The 16,955-nt window shown below is 38.4% G+C and overlaps 1 protein-coding gene across 2 annotated transcripts in view; it reads left to right on the forward strand.

The window, feature by feature from the left end:
- Positions 1-16,955, forward strand: part of LOC127431651 (divergent protein kinase domain 2A) — a 74,252-nt gene that overhangs the window by 16,070 nt on the left and 41,227 nt on the right. The window contains exon 2 of one of the 2 annotated variants that reach the window (XM_051682181.1): positions 3,646-4,521. The exons of the other annotated variant lie outside the window; for it this stretch is intronic. Within the exon in view, the coding sequence (XP_051538141.1) occupies positions 3,868-4,521 (654 nt within the window). The 5' untranslated portion in view covers positions 3,646-3,867. The remainder of the gene's footprint in view (positions 1-3,645; positions 4,522-16,955) is intronic. 2 annotated transcript variants of the gene reach the window in all.

Here is a 16,955-nt window from a genome sequence, read left to right on the forward strand (position 1 = left end):
CTACAATGGCATCTGAAACTGAAAACTATTGATTTTAAATGATGCTGCATCCACGCCACTAGGTGTCGGTGTAAGTCCAAGATGACACAAAGACAAAAGTTACTGTGTGCACATTTAAAAGTCAAACTAAAATGCTGTTTACATTTGCAACCGACTTTACCTCCATAATCAGATGTGTTTTTGAGCAAAACAAGATATTCAATTAAAAAGAATGTAGGGCGAGACTTGGGATTTGTGATGTCTGCTGAAAAAATTCATTCAGCTCCTTTTTTGTATTGTTGATGTAAATCAATGTCATTTTATTTTAGAGATTGTCTTGAACAATGCATGCAATTTCACCATGTGGCCACCATCTGAGGAAAAACAATAAGGAACAGGTTTCAAACCTTACATGTTTAAACATCACTGTTGGATGGGGGATTTGCAGGAACTGTTTCTCAGGCTGAGGTCCCTTTAAAAAAAATCTAAACTAGCCGCAAACTTGCCGCAAATGTTCCGCTCATTTTTTTCACATGCAAATGAGCTTTTGATTTGCTGCAAATGTTTGCCAGAAGTTTGCAGCTCTTTGCCGGTAGTGGTGAATTATGGGAAACCTTTGTCAACAATGGACATGAATGGACAGTTTTCCGCAAAGCTCATTTGCATGCAAAAATTACCTGTGGCAAATTTGCAGCAAATTTGCCATGAACTCTAGATTTTCTTAGGGTCTGAGTTGTAAAGTCTGGTGTAAATTCTCTCTTTCACATCCTCCCCAGCAGCTCACATCTCACTAGGTTAATTAAAATGCACAGAAATTCGTTAAAATGCTTGCTAATCACACTGACTCGTATACTAATGAGCAGAGCCCTTGAAAGCCATTGCTTTTAATAGGCATGGCATAATGAGCTTTAATTGAAAATGGTCCATTTGCATGGTAAGCAGCCATATAAAGAAGTAAGGTCTGATTTCTTGCATGGAAACTGAGACTTTGGTGGTAATGTATTAGCTTGTTTTACTGTAGTATAAAAAGTGGTACATTTGTGTATTACAGATTCAAATAAAATTCTGCAGCGGAGCAGCAAGCACTGGTGTGGTATGGCTGTGAATTATGACAGCACCTCTCAAACACAGGTGTCCATCTCATGCATCATTTGAATGACTGTTTATGTGATTTGACAGAGTATCAGTGACACATTTGCATCAGGTGCAATCACACAATGCTCTGTAAAATGTTGTTTCTCCTCCCCACATCACCTTGGTGACACCAGGCTTTTTCAAAGAGAAAACTTCAAAGAGACATAAACTTACTAGGGCAACTCTTTGATCAAAGGTTAAACTACGCTCAGCATGACTCTTCTCATAATACACATAGGAACTCTTCCGTTTGAAAGTAAAATGTGTCTTTCTTGATTAGCAGGTGGTAGAAAAAAATCACAGCATTTGTTGTCTCATACTGTAGCAGTATGATAAACTAGGTGGTTTCTGTAAGATACTGTTTCAGAGTAATGTTTGAAAATATTTTTCCTTCCTTTTTTTTTTTTTTTATATCTGTGGCTGTTAGGACTTATTCCAGGGGAAATATGAGCCATCGCAGTCTGGTACAGAGTGTCTCGATGTTTATTGGTCTGGCAGAAATCCATCCGTTACAGTTCGGAATGCTGTGCATTCACTCAAATGACCTGAACATTTCCAATTTGTTAAACATTTTGAAGCAACACAAAAACTGGCTTTTGCTTTATGGAGGTGTATCTTGGGACAAGAGGTTTCAAATTTAGGCCTGGAGAAATGAAAAGTAGGTGTTCAAATGATAGGGATTGGAATTTTAAGGAATTTAACTATTCCAATTCCTTTTATTGGTTCCAATTCAAATAATGGCTCCATGATTTTTTTATAAGCATAAATTCTATCCAATAATTGGTCCTATATACTATGAAAAAAATCTGAACAAACTTAAAAAAAAAACAACAACAAAAAAAAAACAATTCCCCATAAATGTCCACCAAACGTCAGAGCCTATCTGTAACTACATATTGTCACAAACAATCAGTTAGTACCTGCTCCTACTAGGGATGTAACTGAGTCACAGTTTCAGGGTATACCCCGGCTTTAAAAAGAAACGGTTATCAAACTGTTGAGATTTATAATTCACGGTGTTGCATTCATTGTATTACTTGATTTTTTTTTTTTTCTAAAATCCAAGAAACAATGAAAGTTTCCATTGTAAATATTCTTTAAATTAAGAGAGAATCAGCTACATTTACCCCGCATCATATAAACTTGATCAAGTAAATCTCTAACTTGCGACATCCTCATGTTTCACTCAACCGTCACTCCATTTTAAAAGTCACATGCGTGAACTGCACAGACATTCAAACACACGGCCACCAAAGTACATACACTCAAACAGATGAAAACATCAGTCATAGAGACGGTAGAAGCGTTTTAAAGTGGCCAATTCAAAATATTTTGCCTTTACAAAGTACTTTATGCAACCAGTTTAAATATTCTGTCCATCATAACATTATTTTTCTTACAAATTCTATGTTTCATAACACTCGTAGTAAAAACATTCAGTCAGTGAACTGGATAATTAATGCACAGCATAAAGGGTTCAAATATCAGAAATATCCACAGACAGACAGTCTCTAACGTTAATGAATTAATAGAATATAACAGGCATACTCTTTTAGTCACAGACTAAAAGCTGTTTATTTGTATACAGCATAGAGTTACAAAACATAGAGATCTTTATTTCCTAAGGTAATTTAATCTTCATAACGGAGCGCGTCTGACTTTTGAGCAGATGAAGGGAAGTCGGGACACGGGCAGCTGCTTCCGGGTCCTTGTGCCTGCCTTATACAATTTCTGTCAGTGCGACTTATACAAAGATGCGACTTTTTTTTAATGTTTGTTTGTTTTTCTCTGAACAACGCAATTTTGACCAGGTGCAACTTTTATTTCCAGAAAATACGGTAGGCCTTTATCATAAATATTAAACTGCTAATAATTTTAGCAAGGCACCTGAATACTGTGATACTGTAATACCGCAGCATTTTTTGTGAAGTTTATCTTACCATGAACATTTCATACCATTACACCCCTAGCGCCGAGCGATGTGTAAGTGTTTTGATTCAATAAAAAGAACCAACTCATTTGGGAAAAAAAACTAGACTGTTTGCACTGTGTGTTTCGTGCTGTAGATTCAAAAGAATCAGCTCATAAGAGTTGTTTGTTTGGAAATTCGGACTACACTGTATGTTTTAAAAATTTAAAAATACTTTTAGATTTAAAAGTACTGGCTCATCATTTGTTTGGGAATTGGACTATTCTGGTCTCGCTGTGTAATATGCGCCATAGATTCAGCAGAGGGGTAGCACTGGTTCTGAATTGCACTGCTGCTGTCAGAGTATTTTAATACAGTGTTCTGTCCGCACTGCTGGAAAAATGCACATTCAGGAACCATTAACGCAACCAAAAATCATACGGTTCCCGTATTATTTTTTTTAAAAAAGGAACTGCTTCTGAATAAGAACCGGTTCTCGGTTCCCAAATAGTGTGTGAATTTGTCTGTAATTGTAAATTGGCATGTTCTTTGTTTCATGTTTCAAGCCTTGTAAAATACTGTACGGTGTAATATGTTTGTTCTTTCCTTGTGCTTCTTTGCAGACCTGCTTTAATGTGCATTTGCGGAGCGCGTTCCAGAGCCATTGCATTGAGGATGTCTTAGCCCAGCATACACTCGGCAAGGGAGGACTCTGCTAGTTTCCACCACTTTGGGAACTCCATGTCATGAGACAGCACCAGTGATGGAGATCCACTGAGTCCTGTCCCTGATTCTTCACTGTCCTTTCCCCCTTTACCCCTGCCCTGCCTGGCAAGTGCACGAACATGCTGCGCTTCCTTCCTCTCAAGCTTGTCCGTTTGTACCGGTGTTTGAAGCTTCTTTTCATTGTGGGTCTGTTTGTTATCTTGCTAATGAACACGCACAATCTCTTCGCCTCTTTCCAAAAGAACGAACTCACCGATCGACGGTTCATCAACCTCAACAAGTGTCCGGCCTGCTTTGGCACAAGTTGGTGTCGTAAGTTTATGAATGGACAAATATCCTTCGAGACTTGGGGTCGCCTTCGCTTCCTTGACATCTTCAATGTAAAAAACGTGTTCTTCGCCCAATATGGGGAGCCTCGAGAGGGTACGCGGAGGATCGTACTCAAGCGATTGGGTTCTAATCAAGAGCTAGCCGATATTGACCAGAAGATTTGCAAGAGGGCAACGGGGCGTCCTCGTTGCGATCTCATCCAGGCCATGTACAAGACAGAGTTCGCCAGACTCAATGGGGATGTCAGACTCTTAACTCCAGATGTTGTTGAAGGCTGGTCAGACCTTGTTCATTGTCCATCCCAGAGACTGCTGGACAGAATAGTCAGGAGGTACGCCGAGACAAAGGACTCTGGAAGCTTCCTGCTTAAGAACCTTAAAGATACAGAAAGGATGCAGCTCTTGATGACCTTGGCTTTCAACCCAGAGCCCCTAGTGCTTCAGGTAGGTTTTGCAAAATTCTACATACTCCTCTCTCTCTGACAGGCACCCTCTGTCTGGAATATATTGCCTGTTATAAAAGCCAGATCATAACATATGCTCTTGAATTGCCCATGATAATTCCACCAGAGGAATATAACCTGTCAGTTTAGTGGGCTGTGAATAGGCTAAAAAAAATTACTGTTGTAAATTATAGGGTGTGCTACTTCCCCTGCCTCTCTTTTTCCATTCTTGGCTACATTTAAGTTGTGAGCCACAATTCTTGAGTTTGAAGTCTTGCCTCTGTAATCTTGGAGGACCTCAATTGGGAAGTGTTATATTGTAGCCTTATAGTCCAAGTTGATGGGTTTGTCTTGCCGTGATGCATATTTTAGAGAAGTTTTAATTATTGGAAAACTGTAAACTGTTAATGGTCATTACGTTTTTATCTTTTAAAGGAATAGTTCACCCAAAAATGAAAATTTGCTGATAATTTACTCACCCTCAGGCCATCCAAGATGTATCTGAGTTTCTTTCTTCATCACAACAGAATTTAAGACTTTTAGGATTTCATTTCTGGCCTGCTCCTCTAAACAATGCAAGTGAATGTCCTCCATTTCCAAAATGCATATTTAGGGTGCATCAAAATAATCCACACGACTCCAGTCGACAAATAAAGTTCTCCTGAATGCAAACGATTGATTATTTTTAGAAACAAAACAATACTTATATACTTTTTAACTACAAATATTCACTTACGTACATCTCTGTGAAGCGCACTTATAAGAGGGATGACGTAAGCTCATTGGTAAGGTCATGCGTCACATGGAGGAGGAGTCAGGAAGCGCGTCATTGTTTACAAGAGATATTTGTGCCGTTCACAAACCAAAACGGTCCAAAACAATTTCAAAACAATATAAAATAAATAAATCATTTCCAAATAATAATATTTTAAAAAACAATGTAAACAATGACACTTCCTGACTCCTCCTCCACGTGATGCGTGATCTTACCAACGAGCTTTCGTCATCCCTCTCATGAGTGCGCGTCACAGAGATGTACGGAAGCGAACATTTGTAGTTAAAAAGTATATAAGTATTGTTTTGTTTCTAAAAATAATCAATCATTTGCATTCAGAAGAACTTTAATTGTCGACTGGAGTCATGTGGATTATTTTGATGCACCCTAAATATGCATTTTAGACCGTCAAAAAATGGAGGACATTCACTTGCATTGTTTAGAGGAGGAGGCCTGAAATGAAATCCTAAAAGTCTTAAATTCTGTTTTGATGAAGAAAGAAACATCTTGGATGGCCTGAGGGTTAGTAAATTTTCATTTTTGGGTGAACTATTCCTTTAAACTGCACTTATCACCTTGAGGGCTTGAAAATATCATGAAAACTGCCTTGCGGAATAGGCTAGTTTCCAATTAATCCAGTTATAATGTGTTCTCACTGATACAGTAGCTTCTTTGTCCTTTTATATCTGAGTCTGTATATTATCACCTGACAAACCATGCTACCTTCTATGATTACATGGCATTGATAGTAAGCGGCACTATCTGGACTATTTCTGATACTGATTTACAATTGGATGATCGATTCCAATTTCAGCTGTCATTGACTGCTGCTGGTAAAGGGCCAGAACAACAAAGGAACAGCAGCTCTGTAAAGGTGTTCAGTGTCTTGCTGACCTAATCACACAAGGTCCAGATACACTCTGGCATTTGCTAGACTAAGGGGCGATCAACCCAGTCTATAAAATCTGATTAGTTGTGTGTGGTCACTGTCATTTGGCACCCTCCCCTTTGTCTATTTATTTGTTTCTCGCTCTCTCTTGCCTCTTCCACAGTGCCCCTATTTTGCTCCCAGATAATTCCATAATGTCCATAGTCCATTGTGTATCAGTTCAAAGCATACTGTGCGATATAATCCCAACCCCAAACCCACCTCTAGGACCTCATTCCCTCCGTTTGTCTGGAGTTCTGCCCATCATTATTCTGTTTGAGCTTTTATTGCAAGTTTTCCATTGCTTTATAAATAGTTCATGTTACACTGAACTTGTGAACCGGGGGCATGGGGAATCCTTCCACTCCTGGGAGAACTCTGGATAATCTAAGCACCAGAGGAGCTTCCAGGAGCCCCTAAAGGGTGGCTGAGTGCCTTTGGCTGTTCCTTACACAAGAAACACTGTATTGTTGAAGGAACAGGAGGAAACAAGTGGTTGTGCACCAGCTAATAAAGAATTGATGGCATCTCTGGCGAGTGTACACGAAACTGGAGAAGATGTTGTGCTGCTTTATGAAGCTGGAGTTGTTTTTCTCATTTCCTTGTCAAAGAGAAGCTTCTGTCCTCAGGAAAAAGTAATGTGTTGGTACCATGGTACTTTATACAGCTGTTCTTATTGTATAAACTGTATTTTGCCATGAAAATAGCCATAGAAGCTGGCATGCCCTTAAGACACACTTGTAGATATACGATGGAACCGAAGGATTTTTATATTCATATACAGTGTTGGGGAAACTACGCTGAGACAGTGAAGTTTAAATATGGTAGTTTTTGCAGTTCCATTTGTTGATGCTAGTGGTGCATGAATTGCAAACTTCACCTTTACATTTGTAGCATCACTACTATTAGTTAGTTTGTTAGTTAGTGTACACCCCCCCCCCCCATCCCCATCCCCCAACAATGTCCATACTGTTCACATGGTAATCTTAGGTTCATCAAAGAATACCATTAAATTACCATCGTACATGTCCAAAAAACCAATGGTACTGCAATAGTACTTGTACAAAAAACCATGTAATTCCATAGTGGTTTTTGTTATTACACCATTCCAGAATCACCTAATTTTCTAATATGGAATACATGCAACACTTGTTTTTTTTTTTGTTGTTTTTTTAGAAGACTTGCCTCCCCTTCTTTCTCTCCTTTTTTACTTTATGCTTTGGTATAAAAACCATGACACCGTTCACTGCTGTTTCATTTTCCAGTCTGATGTGAGGTTTCTGGCAGTAAAGCGCCCCTTCCTCTCAGCTGTGTGAGAAACTGGCCTGTCTTTGTCAGTGGAAACCAACATTCAGAGCTCTTGTGTGGTTGGCCCACAACACACTGCCTTTTTCTGTTGGCCCTGAATCATGGTGCCGCAAGTCACATGGAACACAATTTGTCCCATTGGAATAAATATTTTTAGAAGGCAATAATGGCCAGAAAAAAGGATATGCACGCAATATGTAAGGTCTTTGTTTTAAAAAGGGGCCACAGCCCTGATGCTGAAGCAAACCATTGTTTATTTTGCACTATTTCAACAAACCCTACAATTCCTTCTTTGGTCCAGCCAGAATTTAACCATTAAAGTGTAAGTTCCCTCCAAAATGAAAATTTCGTCATCTACTTAAGCCTCTTGTTTGAAAATCTTTCCATCTGCTGGAGCTTTCAAATCTCATTTGCAGGTTCAAACTGGTGCGTCATGTTTTGCTATGAGACACAGAAGAAAACAATCATACTGGTTTGAAAAACATAAGGGCAAGTATATGCTTGGAAAATTTTTATTTTAACTAACACTTTAAAACAACATCATGCTTTTGACTTCCTTGGCTGAAGTACAGTTTCTGTTAGCACAGAAGTTTCACAAGATTTTGTGACCCACATTCTCTTCAGAGATGGTTATTAATTCACACTCCTTGCATTTTATCTTCTGGCTGTGAAGCTATGATGCATGAGGTCATGTTAAGTAGCTGTAGAGGCTGGTTTAGGTGACCTTGCTCAAATGTAGTCAGGAGTGAGCTACTTTGTTAACAGCCCTGACGTTAGCATAGGCTCTGCCTGCTCAACCAGCTTGACAACAAGACATGACAGGCCTGTGGGGTTAAAGCAGTCAAGGGTGCAGCACTTGCCTACAGACTGCAGTGGTCACTTGTCAAGACACTCCTTTCTCTACCTTACATAGTTTGTGAGTTTAACTGGAGATAAAATGGCAAAACGCTACTTCTGAAAGGTCCCTCTAGATTGTGGAGTCAAACGAGGCCAGGTTTTTTAAAGAAAGAGAGCATAAATAAAAATATCGTGAAAGGGGGATCATTTCAAACTCAGCAAGTCATTGCAAGTGATGTTTTAGGCACTGCATTTATTCGCAGTAGTATAATATTCGCAGCAGTATTAAACAAATATTTGGCTGTTTTTTTGTGGGTTTTTTATTTTTTATTATTAATTGTTTTTAACTGAAGACCTTAGTTTTTGTTTACGCGCACCCTTACAAAAAATCTAAACTAGCCGCAAACGTCCTGCGAATTTGCAGCAAATTTGACGCTCGTTATTTTCACATTCAAATGAGCTTTTGGTTCGCCACATATGTTTACCAGAAGTTTTCAACTCTTCGCTGGTAGTGGTGAACCTCCGGCATACCTTTGGCAACAATGGACAATTTTCCGCAAAGCTCATTTGCATGTGAAAATGATCAGAGGCGAATTTGTGGCACATTTGCGGCAAATTTGACATGAACTCTTGATTTCCGTAAGAGCATACACAAGGCTGATTCAACAGACAATCTTCTTCTACCTTTTTTGCTTTAATATTGACATGCAGTGGCCCCAAACATGAAATGCTCTTTTATATGTGTGTGTGTGTATATATATATATATATATATATATATATGTTAGTTTTGTTATCTTCCCTGAGGTCCACTGACAATGTTAGTAACGTTTTTTGATTTTTTTGGCACCAAAACAGTCATAATTTAGTAATATATGATAATTTTCCACCCTGTCTCTGGCCCTCTGTCTGAAACGCTCTGTTTTGGCCTAAGCACCTCCTTAAAACTTCAATGTAAACACCCACTGTTATGATGACATCGTGCAGCCCCTCGAAATCAGCCATATTTGAATCTCAATCGGAAGAAAATTAACAACCCCACCTTATTATAAAACTACATTTCAGGGTTTACACAAAACACACATCCAACACATTGCATCCGAATATATTAAACTGTTCATCTCAAGCACAACAGTTAACACCTAGCACCATAAACTATCAAACAGTCATAACATTTGAAATATTCATGAATGAAACGGTTTACTTGCTGTTTTGCATCGGGTCCAAGTGTTTTCAACTGCCCCATCCTTCAATAATAGTTGCTTTGCAAAGCTTGATCATATTATGACTGGTTCACAAGCAATCCACGCTAACATGAGCTGAAAAAAAAACACACAGTCCACGCTGAAATACTAGTGCTGTCAGTCCATTAATATTTTTAATCGCATAATTTTCTGAAGTTAATCGCGATTAATATATAGTTATTTTCTTGTCAAAATTCATTTATTTCCATCTTAGGAAAGAAAACAATATTTAGCAATATAATGCTTTATTAACATTTCCCAAACAAAGCCTTCCACAATATAAAGACAATGCACTAAAATAGCACCAATTCAAGTAACATTAAACGTTTCCCAAAGTCTAAGTGGAGTTTGACTAATTGAAAGAACTAGTCCCTACATAGGTTGCATATTTATTGCATTGGGCATTCAATCCCTTAAACTGTCATCCTCCACAATATTAATTTGCCCATAGACTGTGGCTATCCACTTTGTTACAGCAATTGTGAAGCTGGGTGCATGATTCGCGTCAAAGCAGCAATGCAAAAAATTTAACTTTTTTTAATTCATTGCATGCATTAACGCATTAATTCTGACAGCTTTAATAAAGACACATCCGCATGATGCACACACATAGTCCAAAGCACAGTGTGAACTAGACGTGCACACATACTGCATCTCATCGCTGGAAACGTATATCAAAAATATGTCCATTTAGTGCATGTTTTCATATACCAGCAATTAAAAATAGCACAGATGGGCGAATGAACATGTCCATGTCATGACACGTTTGTGCTCAAAATAGAGGCACAGCAACTTAATGAAACCGAATTTCTTCTCCTTTTCAGAGTTGTAACTTGACACAGCGTCTTTTAAAAGTGGTGTGAGATATATATCAAGTGGTCAAATATGACTGTCTTGTGCATGAATATATACAAAAATAATCCAAATTTGGTGTTCAGGAAAACACCACAGTAGGCCTCGTTTGTCCTTCTCTCTCAGTTTACAAACTGAATCACCAGTGGGCGGGGCCAAGGGTGCGTTGATGTAAAAGTATGCATTGTTGTTTTCGAGCTGTAGAGGCGGTCATGAATTAATGTACCCCTAGTGACGTAGGGTAGTTGTGTAAGTAGAGAACAAGGCATTTTTGCAGCTTGGTTTCAGTAAATGCTTTTATTGCATTGGGGATTGTTTTGAGTTCTGAAATTTTAAGTATGTTTGTTATAGTAGAAATACTATGATATGTCAAAATATCAAGGAAAATTTGATTCCTCATGACATGACCCCTTTAAACACTTAAGCCACACTTATACAAAAACATATTAATGTATTTTTTTTTTTTCATATAACAAAGTATCAAAGAAAACCTATCGATTTTTACACAAACCTATCGATTTGCTTCATAAGACATTAACTGATCGACTAGAGTCACGTGGATTACTTTTATGCTGCCTAAATATGCATTTTGGACCGTCAAATAGCCAGCAATCTAATGGCGCCCATAATCTTGCATTGTATGAACAAAAAGAGCTGAAATGTGCTGAAGAAGGAAAGTCATACACAACTGGGTGGCTTAAAGGTGAGTCAATCATGAGAGAATTTTCATTTTTGGGTAAACTAACCTTTTAAACGAATAGTTCGTCCAAAAATGAAAATTCTCTCATCATTTACTCACCCTCATGCCATCCCAGATGTGCACATTTTCACAGATGTGTACCCATATGCCCAGCAACACTTATCACTTTGCCACGGGGGGGCAGTGTTTCGAAATTTGGTAAGCACAGACCGATTTTAGCTAAAGAAAATTCAACCTGTTGTTTCCGATTTCACTGTAAGATCAGTCTGGAAGTTACTTTCATTTTAAAGTCACACTGGAGTGCCTTGACGAACGCTGTTCAGTTAGCTGGTTTGACATATTTCCTACTGTTTTTGATTAAATATTAAGAGGGCAAACCAAAAAAATAATGAGCTCCAATAAATAGTTTATAATAAAACCAGCAACATCCAATAAGAAATAAGAATTGTCCATTTTAAATTCATGGCGATTTTAAAAGTGTCTTGTCCTGATTTGTCATTTTCCTCTTCTGCTCTAGTGGTCACTGTTGCCTCCCACACTGACCCACACTTCCATCTAGCTGATAAAACTCACACCTTCCAGATGGATGGTAGTCTGCCTAGGGTAGGGGTGTCCAAACTACGGCCCGCAGGCCATCTGTGGCCCACCAAGTGCTCTGGTGCTCTGGAGATTTTAGAACAGAATTTGTCCCGCTATTTTGAAATTATATGAAATTCATATGCTGAACACTGTGTCTCGCTATAATGTGCCACCACAAATTTAAAATGCATCGTCTCCACTAATGCGTTCTCTTTGCATTCACTACCAGCCTCATCCTGGAGAGTTCAGGAGTTTGGGATCTTCCAGATTTCCATGGATGAAGCTCATTGCAAAAAGAGATGCATTTGTGAAAGGATTGCTATCAGGTTAGATACTTTGCTCATGTACTCGATCGGAAAATTTTTTTTTTTCCCTATACCACGCATCATACAATGGAGTAGAACTGCCATTGTGCAGCGCGAGCATACCCAACGAATTTGAGAGTGCACAGTAGGGCTGAAATGATTAGTCAACATTATCGACAACGTCGACAATAAAAAAATTTCGACAAAAATGTTCTTTGTTGAATAGTCGTTTGATCTTAACGTAACATAAGATCATATGAAACTAATGATTGCATACAAGAGCAGCACTGCAGCTCGCGCCTGACTGAGGAGAGGAAGAAAACATCTCACAGTCCAGATGCACTCTAAACTTTCCAAACAGCTTCAGGTGATGTAGATCGCAAAATATGAGGGAATTATAATGCAAAAATACAAAATAAGTAAATACAGAAGCACTCTTGTTGTGGAATAAGCAGAGCCGGAGCTGACGCTCAGCTTAAGCAAAACTTGCGTGTTGAGCGTCTTTAAAGGAAACACCCCGCCGTTACATCTTTAATGCGTTATAGCTTTATTAAAGTTAAAATAATAAGGAAACTGGCATTTCTCTGTGCGGTCAGCGCCTCTTCTATGAGTTGCGTGAAGTGTCCCGATCTAATGGGGAGAGATTGAAACTGCACCCGGCTGAGGTACACTCTGTTGCGGGGACGCTCATCCCTCGAGTGCGTGCGCTTAAGGCAGCTAGATTATAATGTGATGGCAACTTATTGAATCATAATGTCACTGTGCGTTTCTTATCGTGAAGAAAATTGGCAAAAGCAGCTTTATTAATAAGAGAGGGTTTGTTTAACTCCTTTAAAACAACGTACATTTACTTTAGCAGCTATACTGCAGAATAAATTTTTTATTTTTTTTTTTATCTGAGAATGTTGAATATAATATAAAAAATACAAATATTTTAAAATATCTAAAAATCCTTTAAAAAAGATGCATTCACCTGAGCAGCAGCATATAAGATATTTAAACTTGCTTTTAGTGAATAGATCTTGAATATAAGTATATTTTGTCTTTACTGCACTCGCAGAAGTATAACCAAGTGAAAAAATACACTTATAAGCAAAATACACTTATATTTAAGAGACATTCTCTTAAAGCAAGTCTAAATATCTTATATGTTGCTTCTCAAGTAAATGTATCTTTTTTAAGGATTTTTAGACAATTTTAAATGGAAAACAAGACAAAAACACTTGATAACAATAGGATTTTTTGCAGTGAATTTCTTTACTGAATTAAACATAATAAAGTATTTTTTTCCCTTTAATTCAGTGAATGCCATTTAGAGGTATTTTTAAAAGATGATTTTGTCCTCTTTATTGTTAGCAAGCACATTTAATACAACCTTTTAAGTCAGGGCACAAGCTGAATAGTCGGTTTAGAGCTAATGATTAATCGTTGCAATAATCGCCCGAATAGTCGAATAATCGTTCTAATAATCGTTAGATTAGTCAATTATCAAAATAATCATTAGTTGCAGCCCTAGTGCACAGAGACGCGCTAGCCGAGCACACTTTCCTAGAACGTGCTCTGTATCGCTGAGAAGTTTAATTGATTTAATTTGTATTTGGTTCATTCTGATGTTTCATTGAAACATGAAACATGAAAAATTATTTACGGACTTCCGAGCACCATTTGGAGTATGGACATAAGAGAGAGGGCTGAAAACATCCTCTCATCTCTCCCTGTACTGTGCGCGCTCAGCTTGCACTTGCGTATTCTCAGATGTCATAAACAAACTTCCACAGCTCAACAATAGCAGATGAACATACAGAACTAAACCTTCAGCTCTTTGTTTATCTGCCTCTTTTCTTCTCTCTTGCTTTCTTTAGCTGGTGGATTGGTGGTCTGTTGATGGGTTTTTGGGGGAGGGGTGGAGAAAAGCCTTGCAAGCTGTAGAATTAGCAGGGCACCCTGCAGGGATGAGCGATCTCTGTGGAATGACTGGGTTTTAAAATTTAATGGGCAAGCAAAATGCCAGACGGGGGCTGTTCTGCTTTCATGCCTGCGTGGAGGAGAGTAGGTCAACAACAGGGTTTTGGGGAAAAGGGCAGGCATTTAGTGTGAAGAACAAAACAACTTATGTTTAGTTTGTCCTCCACAGACCTTTAAAGAGGCCCTATTGTGCTTTTTGGGATTTTACCTTTCCTTTAGTGTGTAATATAGATGTTTGTTGCTCTCTCCCACAGAAAACACTGCTCCTGAACTGCCTAGTTTGCAGTCCAGCCATTACTTCCGTGACTTAGCTATGTCACTATGTAACACATTTGCATAATGCCCGCGTAATGCCGAGTTTACACTACACAATTTTAGGCTCGATTTTCACTCGCCGACAGTTTTGTGGAGATCACCGACAAAAGCCAGAAATCATAGGCAAATCAGAGCTCGCTCCCATGAGCGACGAACACAATGTATGAGTTATCAAAGAAGCAATCTGAGAGTAGCGCTGATGCATCACCGACGTCAGTGAGATATATAACATAAATATCTGGACCTGTCTGCAACTCCAGATCGCACAATGTGAAATGTGCTTTGACTGAATACAACTGCAGCGTTGAACTTCAGCCAATGAGAGAGCAAGAAACGGGGCACGGGAAGTTTCAGTGGGAGGAGTCCTGATGTACCTGCAACAGAACATCAACCAGCATGGCTGTGGTATCAAGAAAGTCTCATTGGACCGAAGAAATGGAGGAAAAATTAGTGGAACATTGGCAGGAGCACCAGTGCCTATTTGATGTTTCCTCTGAACTGTACCACAAACGGGTGGAGAAAGAGAATAGTTGGAGAGAAATTGAAAATTCTCTTGGACAGTCAGGTAAGCAAATAGGTCGATTTTTCAGTAGGAGGTATTTTTTCATATTGTAACCAATAAAATATATGATGCCTTTAGGCGATTAAAAACATACACATCATATTCTGAAATGCATAACATATGATCATGCATTTGTTTTCTTATCTCGTATCACTTCTCACATGTACACTGTTGTGAAACGTAATTTGGAGTCCAGGCAGAGTCGTCGGGGATACGTCAATAGTGAAATGTTTTGTAATGTGTTCACAACTGTCACCGATTCCTCGTGTAATTTGAAAACCCTACGACTTCATGACAAGACAGACAGTTGTGTAATATGAACGATACCACAATCCGACGTCTTTGAAAGTCGTGTAGTGTGTAGGAGGCATAAGGGATACTTTAAGCTTAAACTCAGTTATAGTAAGGGGTGTTACATTTCCAACACACGCTCTAAGCGGTTGACCAATCACAACAAGACTGGGCCAGCTGACCAATCAGAGCAGACTGGGCTTTTCGGAAAAGGGGGCTTTAAAGAGACAGGAGCTACAACAGAGCGTTTCAGACAGGGGTGAAAAGAGGTGCTGCAGCAATGTACAGTATGAGACAAATAATGTGTTTTTTGAATATTAAAGCATGTAAACCTATTCTAGTAGACCCCCAAAATAAAATAATGATCCTGTAAATTAGCATAATATGGGATCTTTAAATTGCCTTGTCAGACTGTGTAATGTCTATCACAGTTTGTGAGAGGACGTTTAGTGCCACATTGGTTTTTTTTTCACCATTTCGTCACTCACTCTGTTTGGACTGACGCTGGCCGCTTGTCCTGACGTGTTTGTTGCAGATCTGAGGGATTGGCGACGAGAGAAAATGTGAAGAATTTCCCCACGCCCTGTCAGAGTGTTTTACATGAGAAAGGTGGTTAGTGATGGATAGACATTAAACACTACTAATTACTATTGTCTGTAATCAAGCCTTTTAAGCTTTAGTTTAGGGCTGCAACTAACCACTATTTTGGTAATTTATTTACTCAATCGGATAAAAAGCCACATTTACTTCCTGTATTTTGTTATTCCACATCCCATTGCTATTCAACAATGTTCAAATTAAAGGCTATTAATCAAATGAATTAAGTAATGCTGCCTATTATCCTTGTTCCTCTTCTGCTTGACAGACATGGCACTAAAAGCTCTCGTTGTATGGGAAAAAGCTTTGTGACATTTCTTCAAGATTTCTTTTTTTTTTTCCATAGAATTAATAACAGCATACAAGTTTGGAATGAAATGAATGACAGAATTAAAAATTTTTGGTGATTTTTGTTTTTCTGAAGTAGTGTGACAGAATCATGTATGATTATAGTGGTTTGTGGTGTAAGCACAGATGTTTGTACAACAATACAATCAGTCAAGCCAGTGTCAACATGTATGTGGTTAAAATTTGACTTGGCAACCACATTAATTCTGTGGCTAACAAGAACATCATCTTAATGATGTTCGTGCCTTGCTGTTAAATTAAATATAACATCATATTTCCAGCCAATTTCACCTTTGATATTTTACCTGTATTTGCATTTCATAGAGAATAAGTAAATGGCATGTAAGTCATGTATTACATGATCTTCTGTATACACACTCTAATCATATCTGGCTAATTTACAGATACCGGCATGTCATGAAAGCCAATCACAGATATCATAGGCTCTTTGGGGTCTACATCCAATTAACCACTGCTACTACTTGTTTAATTGCATGTGGAAACAACTTTCAACAAGGAATTTTTTTAATATCATAAATCATCATTGCAGCATCAGTTTTAGTTTCATAGGAATCCTAAAATAAGTTCAGTCATGACAACTTTTGGAAAGATTTAGCATGTTAATAGTAGACTGGGCAAGCATCAAAGACTTTTAATACACATAATTAAACACTGTGCCCAAAACACATTATACGGGTGAGTGTAATGTCATGGAAATGTTAGACGTAAATTGTTGCCTTAGAACCCATCAGTCAATGGAAACAATAATGGTACAGTGGCGAACCTCATGACCAAATTGTTTTAAATTCAGGACAGTAATAATGCTCGTAT

This window comes from Myxocyprinus asiaticus, chromosome 41 (genome assembly GCF_019703515.2).
Source record: "Myxocyprinus asiaticus isolate MX2 ecotype Aquarium Trade chromosome 41, UBuf_Myxa_2, whole genome shotgun sequence".
NCBI classification, from domain to species: domain Eukaryota; kingdom Metazoa; phylum Chordata; class Actinopteri; order Cypriniformes; family Catostomidae; genus Myxocyprinus; species Myxocyprinus asiaticus.